The 16,261-nt window shown below is 38.0% G+C and overlaps 1 protein-coding gene across 1 annotated transcript; it reads left to right on the forward strand.

Annotated features, from left to right (window-relative positions):
• The first annotated feature begins 13,359 nt into the window (after positions 1-13,359).
• LOC102440968 (serine/threonine-protein phosphatase 4 regulatory subunit 3B-like) lies at positions 13,360-15,696 on the forward strand. The gene is made up of 2 exons (XM_006085684.1): positions 13,360-14,863; positions 15,023-15,696. The coding sequence occupies exons 1-2, from the start codon at positions 13,360-13,362 to the stop codon at positions 15,694-15,696; spliced, it is 2,178 nt and encodes a 725-aa protein (XP_006085746.1).
• The last annotated feature ends 565 nt before the right edge of the window (positions 15,697-16,261 follow it).

Genomic DNA, 16,261 nt, shown 5'->3' on the forward strand with positions numbered 1-16,261 from the left:
AGGGCTGCTTTCAGGCTGGCAGTTATTGACTGAAGCTCCCAACCGCTCCTTTTTTTTTTTCATTTTATTCTGGGACAGCTTTAGCTCTGGCTCTAGCTCTGAGGCTTCCGCTGCTGAGCGTTCTATAATCGAAACAATGTATAACTCCAGCTCTGAGATCCCGGCCTTTTGTTTAGCTTCTGTATTTGTTAGAATGTTTCAAACTTCCAGCTCAGAGTCCGGCAAGTCAGGCAGGGAACGTTGGAGCCCTCCTTCACTGCAGCAAGCAAGCCTCATGTTTGCTTCCAGCTGCCTGGCTGCCGGCCGCCATCTTGGCTGACAGTTAATTTGCATATACTCACTGATTAGCCAATGGGAAGGGTAGCGGTCGTACGCTAATTACCATGTTTCTCTTTTATTAGTGTAGATACAAATTATAAAAGTGTTATTTAGATTAATTGACAGAACAGAAGATGAGGTACCCATGGGTTCACAGCTATAGGAAGCTGCCAACATGACTAGAGCTGGTATCTAGGGAAGAAATAGTTACCAGGTATATGAGTTGGAGCCACCAAATGGATACTTGAAGCACAGAGGTAGAAGCTGCCCAGTTGGAGGAACACCCAAGGAAGAAACAGAGCCACTGCTGAGAGATCCTCCTTTGAGAAAAGAGAGAGAAGTATCCTGGTCTCTTTCTGCTTTGGACCCTCCAAACTTCTGCCTAGTCAAACCCATAAAGACACCAGATGGTAGAGGAGCCTGCACAATGTTTGCAGGATTAGCCCTTGTTATATAAAACAGAACAAGGAAGGGAAGAGAGTGGATCTGAGCCCAAACAGGCAAATAACTGGCACACCTAGTTATATGCTTCCAAACATTTTCTAATTTGTCTTCCCAGAACTCTTCATGATTAATGTCTGCTTTCCCATTAAAGTGTAAGCTCCTTAGAAGAGGAATCACTCATGTCTTTTTAGTGATGTAATTCTAATGCCTAGCACGGTCCTCGGTAAAGGGGTTGAATAAATATAAAAATGATTTAATTAATCAACTAACTCTTGTGGTATTTAAAACAATCTTTCAACCACTATAACAAAATTAATCTGTGGTGTCTTACAATCACTCTAAACGTATTTGAAGATCATGGGTCTTTTGTAGTATCTTAAGAAAGTCATGAACCCTTTCACAGGAAAAATGCACACAGTATTTGACACTGATTTGGAGGGAGGGGGCTCATAGACAAACTGGAACTCATCCAGGAATTTCTTGTACTTCTAATCCAGAAACAATATGACAGACCCTCTCCAGGTGGATATGGAAATGTTTGGGTATATTTTTGTTTTCCCAATATCAGGTAATATAAGCTTCTTTTTAAAAATATGTTTTTATTGATTTCAGAGAAAGGAAGGGAGAGGGAAAACGAGATAGAAACATCAATGATGAGAATCATCAATTGGCTACCTCTTGCATGTGTGCCCTGACTGGGAATCGAACCATGATTTCCTGATTCATGGTCGATGCTCAACCACTCAGCCACATTGGCCAGGCTAAAGTTCTTGCATAGAAAAATTTTCCCACTCAAAATGCTCATAATGATCTATCATGATTTTCAGGACCACAGATTAAAATTATACCGGATAGAAAAATTACTTGTCCATCAAATTCAAAATAATGTTTTCTCTTTCTTTGGAAAGAAGTTACAAAGAAACTTTGTAAGTTTCTTTCTTAAAAATAAGTTCAGCATGAAAACAGCCCAATTTTAAAATGGCTTCTGGGATTATATCAACCGTGGGCAAACTACGGCCCGCGGGCCGGATCCGGGCCGTTTGAAATGAATAAAACTAAAAAAAAAAAAAAAAAAGACCGTACCCTTTTATGTAATGATGTTTACTTTGAATTTATATTAGTTCACACAAACACTCCTTTTGTTCCGGCCCTCCGGTCCAGTTTAAGAACCCATTGTGGCCCTTGAGTCAAAAAGTTTGCCCACCCCTGAATTATATACATGTTCCATATTTATAAAGACTTAATTTATATAACAGATGTCACTGAGCTTTGATACATTTACACACAATAGGAATCTAAATACATAAAATGCATATAGAAGTGGATATTTATTTGGAATTTTATTAGTTACCTATTTCTCCGTAGCAAATTAGTCCAAAAATTGCTGCCTTAAAACAACACACATTTTTTAGTTCACCGGCCCTTGGGGCCAAGAATCCAGGTGCAGTTTACATGTGTCCTCTGGCTCAGGGACCACTATGTTCAAGAAGGTGCTGGACAGTGTTTTGATGTCATGCGAAAGCTGTATTGGGGAAGGATCTGCTTTCAAGCTTACTTACATGGCTGTATCCGAATGCAGTTCCTTGAGGGCTGTTGGCCAGCGGGCTTCAATTTCTTGCTGGCTGCTGGTGAGAAGTTACCTTTAGTTTCTTACCACAAAGGCCTGTTCAGATAACATCTTATTTCATCAGAACAAGCAAGAAAGAAAAGACAGAGGACCAGAATGAGAGAGAGAAAGCAAGACAGAAATCACAGTCTTTTATAGCTTCATCTTGGAAGTGAAGTTACCTCACTTTTTCCATATTCTGTTCTTTAGAAGTAAGTCACTAAGTTAAGCCTGTATACCAAGCATGTCAAACTCAAAGGCTAACACGGGCCAAATAAACAGGTTTAAGCTTATGTGGGCCACAAAAAACCAAAAGCTCAATTTTTATAGAAACGTAGGTTTATTTTGATAGAGACATTCAGAAAACAAAGGGCTGAAATAAATGAGTAATCGTTAACATAAAATAACATTTTAATAAACATTAATATTTTTTCTTGAACATTAACTTACCAGACACTGAATAACTACACAAATTAATAAGTGTAACGCAAATAAACCTATTTTTCTTGTTCTCCGAAAGCGAAATATTTCCTGTTGTGCACACCAAATAAGTCAGTCCAAGAGTAATGACATGAATTTCAGCTGCTAAAATATTCGCTGCTGGTATTAGTGAGAGAAATGGTGCGCCTGCGCGTAAGGCGCCTGCACATTAGGGAAATGAATGCAACACAATTCTAGTAATCAGTCATTAGAGAAAGTTGTAGTTCGTTATTAATAATTATGTATAACAGAATATTGTAAAAATTAAGTTATGAAATTTTTAGTACAATGTTTCTTACATACCGTTATATTGGCTGGGCCGCAAAAATATTCATTGTGGGCCACATGGGGCCCATGGGCCACGAGTTTGACATGCTTGCTGTACACAAATGAAGGGTTTACACAAAAGTGTAAATACCTGGAGGCAGGATCATTGGGAGTCATTAGAGAAGGTTCTGTACCATAAGAATGAAGCTATAAAAGCAAAAGAAAAGAAGCTTCTTGAAAAAATTAAATTATTCAATGGTAGTTATACAGGTATCTTAGCTGTTAAACAGTCAATACTTTATTCCTAATTTTTTAACAATTGAATTTTCTCTTCATCGAAAGATAATTACATGAATACCATCTATGAGTTCTCTCCATTTTCACTCTACTAACTCCTACCTTCTCTGTATCTGGGCATTCTTTTCATGGCACATTTAAAAAGAAGGCATTTTGTTTTATAAGTTAAGGTAAAATAAACTTGAATGAGTTATTACAGAACAGTTTGACTATCTTACTTCTGGGAGTGATAATATGATCCTACTTATGAGAAGAACTTTTACAACTCATTAGCTTATAAATTACGTATCTTTCACACAAAGGAAACAAATGTAATCCTAACTCTTTATGGGTGAGACACCCTATATTTATTTCTCTTAAAACTAAGTAGAGATGTCTTCAGATATTTCATTACTTTTAAAGAATTAAATGGCTCTAGCAAAAGTCAACTTTCTCTTCTCAGCAGGCAAATAAAAAGGACTTACTAACGCATGAATCCACTCTCCAGCTTGTATATAATTTAATAACAAGCAGAGGAAATTTACATTTTCAAAATGATCTTTAATTTTGTACCTCCCCTATAATTACAACTGCTACTATTCAAAGAAGGGGGGGGGCTTACTAGTATTTTTTATTCGAAACTTTTGCCTTACCTGGAGGCACAGTGTTAACAATATTTAAACCTCTGTATGACCGAGAAAGGCACTGCCTTCCGGAATATCAAGTCTAAAAATATCTATCCCCAAATAAAATAATGACAAAGCAGAACGGGACACAGGAGACTAAAGATTTGTCGAAAATCATAGTTGAGAGTGAACTCAAATCAATGGGGTCATTGCAACCAGGCCACTTATGTGGTGAGCTAATATTCCACATTTTAGGCATGTTCATTCTAAAAAGAATGGACAGATTTATTGCAGAAAGCTTACTAAGTTAAAAGTGTAGAACGTTTTCAGGCTTGTTAGTTGTCTTTGAATAACTGTACATGGGCTCATTTAACTTTGCTAATTACCAAAATCCCATTGAAACCCTTCCTTCTATGGCCTAAAATATAGTATCTTGAGGTTTAAATGGCAAAATAATGGTTCAAAGAGAGCATTGGGTCAGCAATAGTGTACTGGGCAAATACCTGCACAGAAAAAGGTCAAAATAAAATCCAGTGAGGCAGCTAAAATACACAAACTGAAGCTTATTCTTTCCCCATTTTGCTTAGAATCATATCTGTTCAACACTCCTTGTCAGAACAAGAAAGTACAAATTCCAGACAACTCCAGACCAATAGAAATGCTATTTTAAATCTACTTAAGGAAAGCAGCTTATGTCCTATATATTGCTCTTACACCTTTTCAGGAAAGAAAAGGTGTAAAAGCTGGGAAAATAATTATAGCTCTTGTTCACCATTACTTCCAGGAATTTAAGGGTGAGGAAAAAGCACAGAATGTATCATCAGTCTTTCAATGAGTTGCCTACTTTCACCTTGTCCTAGGGTTTACCAGTGGAAGAGAGTGGAGGGCAGCAATTCTCAACTTGGCCATTCACAACTTATGAATCACAGTTTTATCTCTTGATATACTGATAGCATTTGGCAGGAATTAAACAAAGGCAAACCTAAAAAAAAGAAAGAAAGAAAAGCAATGTTTTAAGTAAGAGAAAAGAGAGGCCAAGAGGTAAATATAATCTCACTTGCCAATTTTGCAGTGATTCTTTATGAATATGCAGACACTTCTCTCTTTAGCCTTGAGAGTTACCTTGAACTTTTCTGATAGAACAGCTCTCTGGCCTGCAAATATTTAGTTCAGTTCATCATTTCTAAAGTCCCTCCAAAGGCTCTCCGGAGAATATCACTGTGTCACTTCCATATAAATAGAATGAAAAGATTAAATAGTATTATATCATATCACAGCGTTATTACTGTGATATTCTGTCTTATAAGTACCTCAACCTCAATTGGTCCAAACTAAGCTAATCTTTCTCCCTAAACCCACTAATCTTTCTAATTGAGATACATCACCATCTACCAAGTTGGTAATTATTTTTTTACTAGAGGCCCAGTGCATGAATTCGTGCACCAGTGGGGTCCCTCAGCCTGGCCTGTAGGATTGGCCGAAATCGGCTCTCCAACATCCCCTGAGGGGTCCTGGATTTCGAGAGGGTGCAGGCCAGGCCGAGGGACCCCACTGGTGCATGATCGGGGCCAGGGAGGGACGCAGGAGGTTGGCCAGCCGGGAGGGAGGGGGGGGAGGGTTCCAGAGCATGTCCTGCCCCTCTCAGTTCCTATTGGCCGGACCTCAGCAGCAAGCTAACCTACCAGTCAGAGCATATGCCTCCTGGTGGTCAGTGCACGTCATAGTGACTGGTTGACTGTCTGCCCCCTGGTAGTCAGTGCACATCATAGTGAGCAGTTGAGCAGTCTTAGCATATCATTAGCATATTATGCTTTGATTGGTTGAATGAATGACCAGATGACTGGACACTTAGCATATTAGGCTTTTATTATATAGGATTGTGTCTTCGCTTGCCCTTATCTCCCTTATTCTAATCAATCAGGAAGTTCTGTTAATTAAAACCTTAAATGTCTCTTGAATAACTTCTCCTTACCCTTTGCTAAAATTGTAGTCCCAATCAAAACCATTTCTCACTAAGATTTCTGTACCATTCTTTATTAATATTCCTGGCTTGCTTTCCTTGTCCATCTCCACACATTGTAATACAGATAGGAATGGCCAGGCTCAACCTGTCAAGTTGAATTAGTTTACATGATTTTCAAAACCTAGTACCTCCTTTTCTTTTCTTTTTATTTGTGGTTCCTTCTCTTGCACACACACACACACACACACACACACACACGTAATGCTGATTGTATTTCAAGATACAGTTTAACTGTTATTTTAACTGTTATTTTCTCTTGGAAGACTTCCCTGATATGTCTAGGTTGCTTTGTGTGCCCCTATAATGGCTTATATTACAGCCTTTCAAGACTGAAAATTAAAACTAAGGGTGAGCATCCATCTTAGCATTCACCTTTGAGTCATCAGCAAATTCTCTGGCTCATAGGAAGCACACAATACTCATTGGATACTTGAAATAACTTCATTTAACTTTCATAAATATCAATTCCAGTTTTAAATGTCTAATCATTGACAGCATGTTGGTTTGCATTTAAACATTACTGCAATTCATTTTGTTAGTTGAGCATGAAATCAGTTCTCTGATATTTTCAGCACTTCTATAGCAAAATTTTGGTGCAAAAATATTTTAAACTACATTTCCCCCATCCAGTCTCAGAACAGAAGTCTTATTATTATTCCAATCACATCATAAAGGAAACTGAGGCAAAAAGTGGAGTTAGGTGACTTAACCAAGTGACAGACTGACAATCTAAAATAAATCCAGAATTAATCCTCTGAATATTCTGAATCTAATATGATTGCTTAGCTCCTGAGCTGTGCTCTTTAACATTCATGAGGGGAAAATGTATTTTGCAAAACTGTTAGCCCTTTGAAGATGAATGTTATTTTTCTTTATAACAGATGTATAAATATCTTCAAGTATAAATATAAATTGATTGGGAAAATCTCGCAAAATTTAAAAAATTTGAAAAGTAAATTGTTAACTGAAGAAACTATACATGATTAGGGAAATTTGACTTTGATGATCGAAATGCCATTGTAGGAAAGTTCACTACTCAGGGTAGAATACATATCCCTAAGGGAAATTCTCAGCAATTTGAAATCCTTTTGTTTAAGTAGTAACCCACGAAAAGGTTGAGACTGCACAGATTGACTCTGCTTTGGACTCAAGCTATAAGTGAAACTGGACAACTTGACCTATTTTCACAAGAAAACCAATTAAAAGCAAGGGCGTTTAGAATGGGCAAGATTACCTGGAGCACCATGGGCTCCTGGGGAGGACTCTTATTACACAGCATTCACCATCTCACTCCAAAATCCTCCTTAGACCAGCCCCTCCTCCAAAGCCTCCCAGGCAGAAAGTCAATCCTAAAATTTCTTTTTAAGAGGTACTCCTTTGCTGATTTCACCTGAGATAGTGCCCAGGCCAGGGAAGTTGGGAGAGGGATTTCATATCTCTTATGCAACCCCCTCAGGTCTTTGAATATTCACTCCTTTCTTATGGTAAGCATATCCAAGGCTTGATAAATCAGCATTTAACACCTAACCACTCACCCAACAACAAGAAGCCTTCAGTTTCTTGGACACATTCCCCTTAAAAAAGAATGAAATGTGTTAAAGAACATATTTTTGTTATTCAGGTATATGATTTTTTAATGTTTTATTTTTAAATTTATCTTTATTGCTATAACTATTAGAGATGTCCCCCTTTATCCCCGCATTGACCCCCTCCTCTCCACTCCTGCCCCCTCCCCAGGTATATGATTTTTAAATGAACCGACATGTTTAAATAATAACTTCACTAGGCACCAGTCTAGATGTTTTATGCCTGTTACCTCTTTTAATCCTGTAACAACCAGATGAGGCAGGTAAAATGGTTCCACTTTAGAGATAGAGAAATTGAAGCCCAGACATAGTAGTGACATGCCGAGTTTGGTGAGTGGACTCTCCTTGTGGGTTCTTGTCCTACAAAGTTTGAAGAATAAAATTCGCAGACTAAAAGATTTTTAGACAAAAGTGTAGAAATTTATTGTAAGCAGACACAAACTCCTCCTGGGGTGGGGGTCCCCACAGGGGAACTCCCTGGGGAAGGGCCCCCAAATGGAGAAAACCTGCTCTCTCTAATGAAAAAAAAATCAGTCCTCTGAGTTTCTTTGTCTCCAGCCACTCTTTGTCTCTTCATGACCCTTTCTAATTGGAGCCTTCCTTAATTTATGTCCCCCGTGCTTTCCTAATTGGTCACTCTCCTGCATGGTATCAGTTTCAAAGTTTCAAAGCCCACCCTGTGCCCTCCTCTTCTTCTTCCCCTTATCTTGTAACATTCCTCCATCCTCTGTGAATGTAAAATAAGCAATCTGGCTTGGAGCTGTCTCTATCCATCACATATGCATTCCTTTCCCATGGACCTCCTTTCCCTAAAACTGCTTTTCCTGTCTCTAAAATTCCTTTCAGTCGGTACTTTGTCCATGTAACATGACTTATCACATGACTAATGCCTGGAAGAGCCGTGGCTTCAAGTTGAGGTATGCATTTTTGTGTCTGAGTTCTTAATCACCAGGTCTGTTTCCATATGTGTGCATATGAGAGTGAGATATGAATATGGATGCAAATGTAGATAGAGATGAATATAGCTATATGTTACTTTATCTACACTTATCTTTTGAATATAAAACATGTAATAAATATATATCACTATACTTTTTTCAATGTGCTGCTTTATTTTCTTTATAAGTTTTCTTCTTTCAGTACCTTATGTCACTAACTAGGTTTCTTCCTTTCTTTCCTTGAACTATATTCTGTGTAGGGATAATTGCTTCTTCTACCCTGAGCTACTGACACTTCCCTGAAATAACTGAAAAGACCTAAGGGACAGATTTATTGTCAGAGGCCTTAGGTGCTACAGTACCCTGGGGACTCCCATTGAGCCTGAACATTCGAGCCCTAGGGAATGGATATGCCTTATGATTTTTCTTTGCTTTCCTTTACTGATTATTCTTAATAAATGGCAAAGACGCCTGGTAAGTATGTGCTCAGAGTGACTTCAAGAATACTGCAAAACAGGCATATTTTTCCTCTCGTTTCCATTGTTGAATTAAAGTGAAACACAGACTTATATTTGCCACAGGCAACAGAAGTACACTTGACATGGAGATTGGATAATTAAGAATGTTTAATTTTAGAATAATGAAGGATTTCTTTAAAGATATTTAGAATTGCTAAATGTTGGAATGATATTTCTCTTTGAGATATGCAACTAGAGTTTGTTGTAAAGAGAGAAAATGCAACAAAAAGAAGTCAGATTAACAATCAGTTACTAGTACAAATGAAATTATAAAAGTGCAATGGTAAGGTCAGGAATGTTTGGTCTGGAGAAGACTAGCACTTACCTGCAGATGAAAGAAAATAATGCAGCTTATATGAGCCTTCATTCTCTGCCTGTCATTGAACAGAGAATAGGAAAAAATTAAAACTGGAAGCTTTATTTCAGAGAAAGGCAAAAAAAATGTGTCCTATTGGTACAAAGAGAATGATATTAGAAAATACTATCCATGCAAGTTGTTATATCTCTTTACCTGGAGATCTTTCAAGCAAAAAAAATAGCTATACTCAAGATAATAAAGTCAGTTTAAGGAATCCAATTCTAGCTGTGGATGCCATGTGCTTGTATGTGTAGGAGAGAGAAGAAAGGTATCAATTAGATAATCTCAAATGGAAAATTTAAAAAGGGCTTTTTCATATACAACTGCATTAAAAGAGCTATAACTTGAGAAACTAATGGCAAGCTCCCTAATGTAATTATTATAAAGAATCATCGCATTGAATAATGCAAAAGACAAAGGGCTATAAAACCTATATTTACAAAGATATTTTATGAGTTCAGAGTGGGAAAAAAATACAGAAATTTTTTTGAAAAGACATTTAGCCTGGCTGGTGTGGCTCAGTTGGTTGAGCATTGTCCCAGCACCAGAAAATCACTGATTCAATTCCCTGTCAGAGCACATGCCCAGGTTGCAGGCCCAATCCCTGGTAGGGTGTGTGCAGGAGGCAGCGGATTAATGTTTCTCTCTCATTGATGTTTCTATCTCTTTCTCCCTCTCCTTTCCTCTCTCTGAAATCAATAAAAACATCTTTATTATTATTTTTTTAAAAGACATTTAGAGCCTGGCTTGTATGGCTCTGTGGCTGAGTGTCAACCTATGAACCAGGAGGTCAGGGTTCAATTTCCGGAAAGGCACATGCCCGGGTTGTGGGCTCAATCCACAGTGTGGGGCATGCAGGAGGCAGCCAATCAATGATTCTCTCTCATCATTGATGTTTCTTTCTCTCTCTCCCTCTGCCTTCCTTTCTGGAATCAATAAAAAATGTATTATCAAAAAAAAGAGTAAATCTAGCCATTTTGATTTTGAACTGGCCTCAAAGATTTTCCTTCAAATAGCCATGATAGTTGGGATAAAGATCATATTGTTTTAAACACCTGCTATAACAATCTATGTGTAGTCTATGAAAAAGCATGGCACACTGGGAGCAGCAAGTTGGAATGCTACAGGCCTACTTTGAAATCCTAGCATCATCACTTTCTGCAGAGGTTTGAACCAAATGCTCAATTCTGTTTTGGAGTTTCAAGTTTTTCCTCTCTGATATGGCAGTAATAATATCTTCCTCAAGCCACTATTGTATGAGGATTAAATAAAAAAGAAATAATGCCTACAGAAGGGACTTACACAGCTCCAGGAATGTGACATTTTAAAATTCCTATTGCCTTGCTCTCTGCAAAACAAAACAAAATGATAACCTTAGGTAGGTAGAACTACTGAAGCAAAAAAGGGGCATTGTTCTAATTCCCAAACCAAGCAAGACAGAAACTGAAAGAATCTACTGCAGAAATAGCAATAAGAAATTCGAACTTGAGGCTCTTTGAGACTGTAAAGAGATTCCAGTTAACCTAGTTAAGATAATGGGACCTTCACTGGCCTAAGGGAGACTCCCTGTGATAAAACTGTGACAACACATAGATTTGTGCTGACTACCTCTCAGAGAATAAAACCTGAGAGCAGATTCAGACAACTGACAAGCATTATAATTGATTCTGATAGAAACTTTAATATAACTACAGCAGAGAAAAAATTGGACATGAATATGCATGTCATTATTGTTATCATATATTTGCATATTTTCTCTTGCCGAAATAAGACAAGAGATTCAAACTAGCACATATATCAATTTTTGTATTAGTCATTTATTAATCTGTATGTCTAAGTATTATTTAGAATTTGTAAATGTTGCTAATTCAGAAACTCCTGGCATTGATTTGAATTTTCTCATGAAATGATGGTATTTGCATTCAATTCCCAAGTGTCCCAGCTGTCCTGTCCAGGAGATATTCCTGTACTATAAACTCCTGGAGGTGACATTGCAAGAGAGGTGTGTGAAAGAGTTTTTCTTTGTCTAGGTAAGAATTGTCGCACACCTTCAATGTTATGTAAAATGAAGTTATTGTTACAAACAGGACTCTTTAAGTCCGAATGCACTTGATGTGGCCCAATTCTCAGTTTTTCCCTTGCAATAACAGGGTTAACGTATTTTGGGGGGGATTTTTGTTTTTAATGAAAACTGCAGAAGTTGCTGCTACATCAAAAATCAACTTGGTTACTATTAAAATTATATTTAACAGAGTTGCCATCGACAAGTTTCTATTTTTCAGTTGGCTACACACAGATGTGAATCTAAAGGAGGAAGTGCGTGACTTTCATCTTCTCTTGATAATTTTGTTGATTACAAATTATATAGATAGAAGGAATGTGAAATAAAGTGTAATGAAGGCCAAGAAAAGAAGGAGATAGCATAGTTCAGTGGCTGAGAAAAACAATTTTGGAATCAGAAAGATATGTTCAAATCAGTGTTTTTCAACTCATTAGCTGTGTGACCTTTGGCTACTTTAACTTCTCTAAATGTGTTTCCTGATATTAAAAGGGTGCTTAATATCCCTATATTATGGTTATTATGAAAATTAAATAAGAATATATGTAAGTCCTTGTCACAGTGTCTTGAACATATAAGCATTCAAGTATTTGCTCAATTATATTAGTACTTTTCTTAATAATAATAAATGCTCAAGTATTATTACTTGGTTGTGGTTGTTATTACCATATTTAGTAAGAAACAGAACAATTGGCCTTAACTGGTGTGGCTAAGTTGGTTGAGCATCCTACCATGCACCGAAAGATCACCAGTTCAATTTCTGGTCAGGGCACATATGCAGGTTGCAGGTTTGATCCCAGGTCTGGGTACATACAGGAGACAACTGATTAATGTTCCTCTCTCTTCCTTTCTCTTAAAAACCTTTAAAAAAATAAACAATTGCTCTGTGATATTCAATATTCACTCTTGGCTATTTTTGACTGTTTCCCTCTGGCCCATTTCTTTCCTAGGAATGAGGAATATGGTTAGAGATTACAGAAAATTGAGAAAAATATGTTCCCACTGCACCAAAAGAGAGACCTTCAGAGTAAGCTCTGAAAGAGTTGCCAAGTCCCTCTTGGAACAATAGCCTCCTGGAGAATAGATAAGTCAGTGATATAGGTTTAAGCCAAGGCTCATAAATAAGACTCAACTGCACGCCTGTAGCTATTGCTAACAGCTCATAGCTCTCTTGCTCCTGCTTCTTCTGGGGTAGGGAAGGGGAGCGTTTTCTTGACATAAAATGTCAGGAGTGGACTTGGCAAGGACATGAATGATTAAGCTTTCTTTTGTCTAAGGTCCCAAGGCTCCACCCACAGACACCTGATGAATGAAAATGGTTCTTGGGGACGGGGCGGGGGGTGGTAGGGCCTGAAAAACCTATCAAGGGAACAGCAGTGTGCTTGGCTCCAATCCTTAAGCCTCCATTTTAAGCCGGGTGGCATTGTGCATTGATACGTATACAACGTTCTTTTGAGCGGAATTCTGGGAGAATCATTAGAATCCTGCCCAAACCGAGGCTTTCTCAGACAGCCGTGAGAGGGCTGAGAGAGCCTCCCTTTTGAAGCCCATATTAAGAAAGAGTATGGGGGAACAAAATGGAGGTAGGGGGTAGTGAGAAACCACTGAGATGTAGTGGGGCTCCGGGGAACCCTACTGACCTCAGGAGCCGCCTGCGCAGCTGTGACGCTCACTACGCCCCGGCCGCAGTGACCCCGACTCGCCGCCGGCCGCCATCTTTTCTGCTGCGATTCGCGCAAGGAGCCCTCTCGGCCGCCGTAGCAGCCATAGCAGCTACACTTCCGGTAGATTCCGGAGCTACGCACCTCAGAAAACTTCACCTCTGAGAACAGGGCTAAGGTAAAGACCCCCAAGTTCGCCATGGCGGACAAGCCCAGTTGCCCGGCAAAGCTTTATGCCTTGAATGAGAACAACCAATGGGATTATCTGGGCTCAGGGAACGTCACCTCAGTTCCCTCAGAATCCCAGGGCATGTTTCTGGTAGTTAGGTCGGAATCCAGCGGCTCGCTGGTCCTAGAGACCGAGGTACTCCCAGACACGCCCTATCAGAAACAAAAAGACACATTAATTGTTTGGTCCGAAGATGAGAACCACGGAATGGCGTTGAGTTTCCGAGACTCGGAGAGTTGTCAGGAGACCTGGGAAGCCATTTGCCGGGTTCAAGGTAAAGACCCCACTGTCAACGTCACACAGGACCTCTCAGATGATATAGAGGAAGACATTAATGAAATGCTAGAAACCGATGATTTGGATGAACTGCCTAACTGTGAACTCAGTAAACTTAAACAGATCGCTAACTTAGTCACCTCAGCTTTCGGTTCACCTCTCCTCAGGAGAAGGCTGGCCCTGGTCTTAGAAAATGAGAGCTATATTAAAAAACTACTGCAGCTGTTACACACCTGTGAGAACGTGGGCTACACTGAAGGCTTATACCATTTAAATACAATTATTAAAGGAATGTTTTTCCTCGACAAGACAGCTCTGCTTGAGATCTTGTTTTCTGATGAGTGCATCATGGATGTGATAGGATGCCTTGAATATGATCCTGCTTTGGATCAGCCAAAAAAGCATAGGGAATTCTTGACCCAAAATGCAAATTTCAAGGAAGTTATACCGATAACAACCTGTAAACTTAGACAAAGAATACATCAGACATACAGGGTACAGTATATTCAAGACATTCTTTTTCCTACACAATCGGTATTGGAAGAGAATTGTCTTTCTGCTCTTAAAACTTTTATTTTCCTCAACAAGATGGAGATAATCCACATGCTGCAGGGAGATGACGAGTTTTTGCCTCAAATATTTGAACAGTTAAAGGACAAGACTATTGATAATGATAAACGCCGAGAATTGTTATTTTTTCTCAAGGAATTCGTTGCATTTGCCCAGATATTAAAGCCTCGAAGCAAGGATGCACTATATCAAACATTGACACAAATGGGAATTCTTCCTGCTATTAAAGTTATAATGAGCCTGGATAATTTTCAAATAAAGTCATCTGCTATTGAGATATTTACTTATATGGTAGATCATAGTCCATCCATGATCCGAGAATTCATAATAGAAGACCAGCAGAATGAAAACGGTAGCCTTCTCATTAATTTAGTCATTAAACAAATGATCTGTGATACTGATCCTGAGCAAGCAGGTGCTTTACATATAATGAAACTTCTTCGTTTAGTACTTGATCCAGACAACATGATAGCGATGCCACATAAATGTGAAAGAAGTATATTTCTAAATTTCTTTTATAAACAATGTATGCATAACATAATACTACCACTTTGGGCCACCACATCAGAAGATACATTTGAAGAGGATCATATACTTACAGGTGACATAAACAACAAATATTGCCTCCATGATTATCAAACAGCACAGCTGCTTGGCATAATTTTAGAGCTGCTAACTTTTTGTGTGCAACATCACACATATTACATAAAATACTATATTTTGCGAAAAGACTTACTGAGAAATGTCTTAATCTTGATGAAGTCGAAACACACTTTCTTGGTATTATGTGCTCTTCGCCTTATGAGAAAGATAATTGGCCTTAAAGATGAAGTTTATAATCATTACATCATCAAGGGAAATTTATTTGAGCCGGTTGTAAATGCCTTTCTGGATAATGGAGCTCGATACAATATGTTGAATTCAGCTGTTATTGAACTATTTGAATATATAAAAATGGAAAATATCAAGTCTCTGCTAATGCATGTAGTTGAAAAGTTTTACAAAAGACTTGAATGGATTGAATATGTTCCGACATTCAAAAGTTTGAAGTTTAAATATGAACAAGAGAAAGACCGAAAGAGTCAAAAGAGTTTGAATTCTATGCAGAGTAGTAAAATATTTTTGTCAAGGTCCAGAGAGTTGGAGAAGAATGAAGTTTTTTGGAAAAGAGATATAGAAGATATAGAGGAAGGAGAAACAAGTATGAACCCACTAGAAAGTGATTGTCAATATGTTTATGATACATTTATGGAGACTGAAGAAACAACAGAAAATGAAGACAAGGTGAATCTTCCTAAAAGAACATCTTCTGGTGACCTCAAATTTACTCATACCCATTCTACTGGTGATACCAATGGAACAGATAGCCCAATGAGATTAGTGGATTATTCGGATGATGAAGAAGAAGAAGATAAGGAAGATGAAAAGGCATTTAGGAAAAGACCACATCTTATTCCGTAAAATCTTTATGAGAGACTCTCAACATCAAAGTCTATGTTACTAAAATTCTGTAAACATCAATTAGCTAAAAATTTTGAATCTAAAACTTTCTTATGTGAACTTTACAAGTATGCAATTTGTAACAAAGATGCTTAGTATTATCATCTAGAAAGGTTTAGTTCTGTATAAACCAAGCTTCCATAATTTTAAAAAAGAACTAACCAGAACATGAATAATTTCTTAGCAAGAAAAGTCTTTGTTTGAAGCAGATGGAAGAACAGGTTGATAATATAATATCAACGTAGTTTTGTTCCACCAGTATATATTAGAAACAACTGTTAGCAGCACAGTTGCACAACCTGTACTGTTACTTTCCCAAAACCATTGACTATGCTTTTATTTTATTTAATTGCCTTCTTTGAAACAAAAATTTATGTGTATGTTTTCATGGAAACAAAGTCAACTGCAATAAAAAAAAAGTTAAGCTATTTACATTTCTGTGAAGATTTAACAGAAAGTCAGCCTTACGGGTTATTGAAGGGAAGTAACTTTCAGTGTGCATTTTCATAATAAAAAGGGAAGCTGG

This window comes from Myotis lucifugus, unplaced genomic scaffold (genome assembly GCF_000147115.1).
Source record: "Myotis lucifugus unplaced genomic scaffold, Myoluc2.0 scaffold_20, whole genome shotgun sequence".
In the NCBI taxonomy this organism is placed as follows: domain Eukaryota; kingdom Metazoa; phylum Chordata; class Mammalia; order Chiroptera; family Vespertilionidae; genus Myotis; species Myotis lucifugus.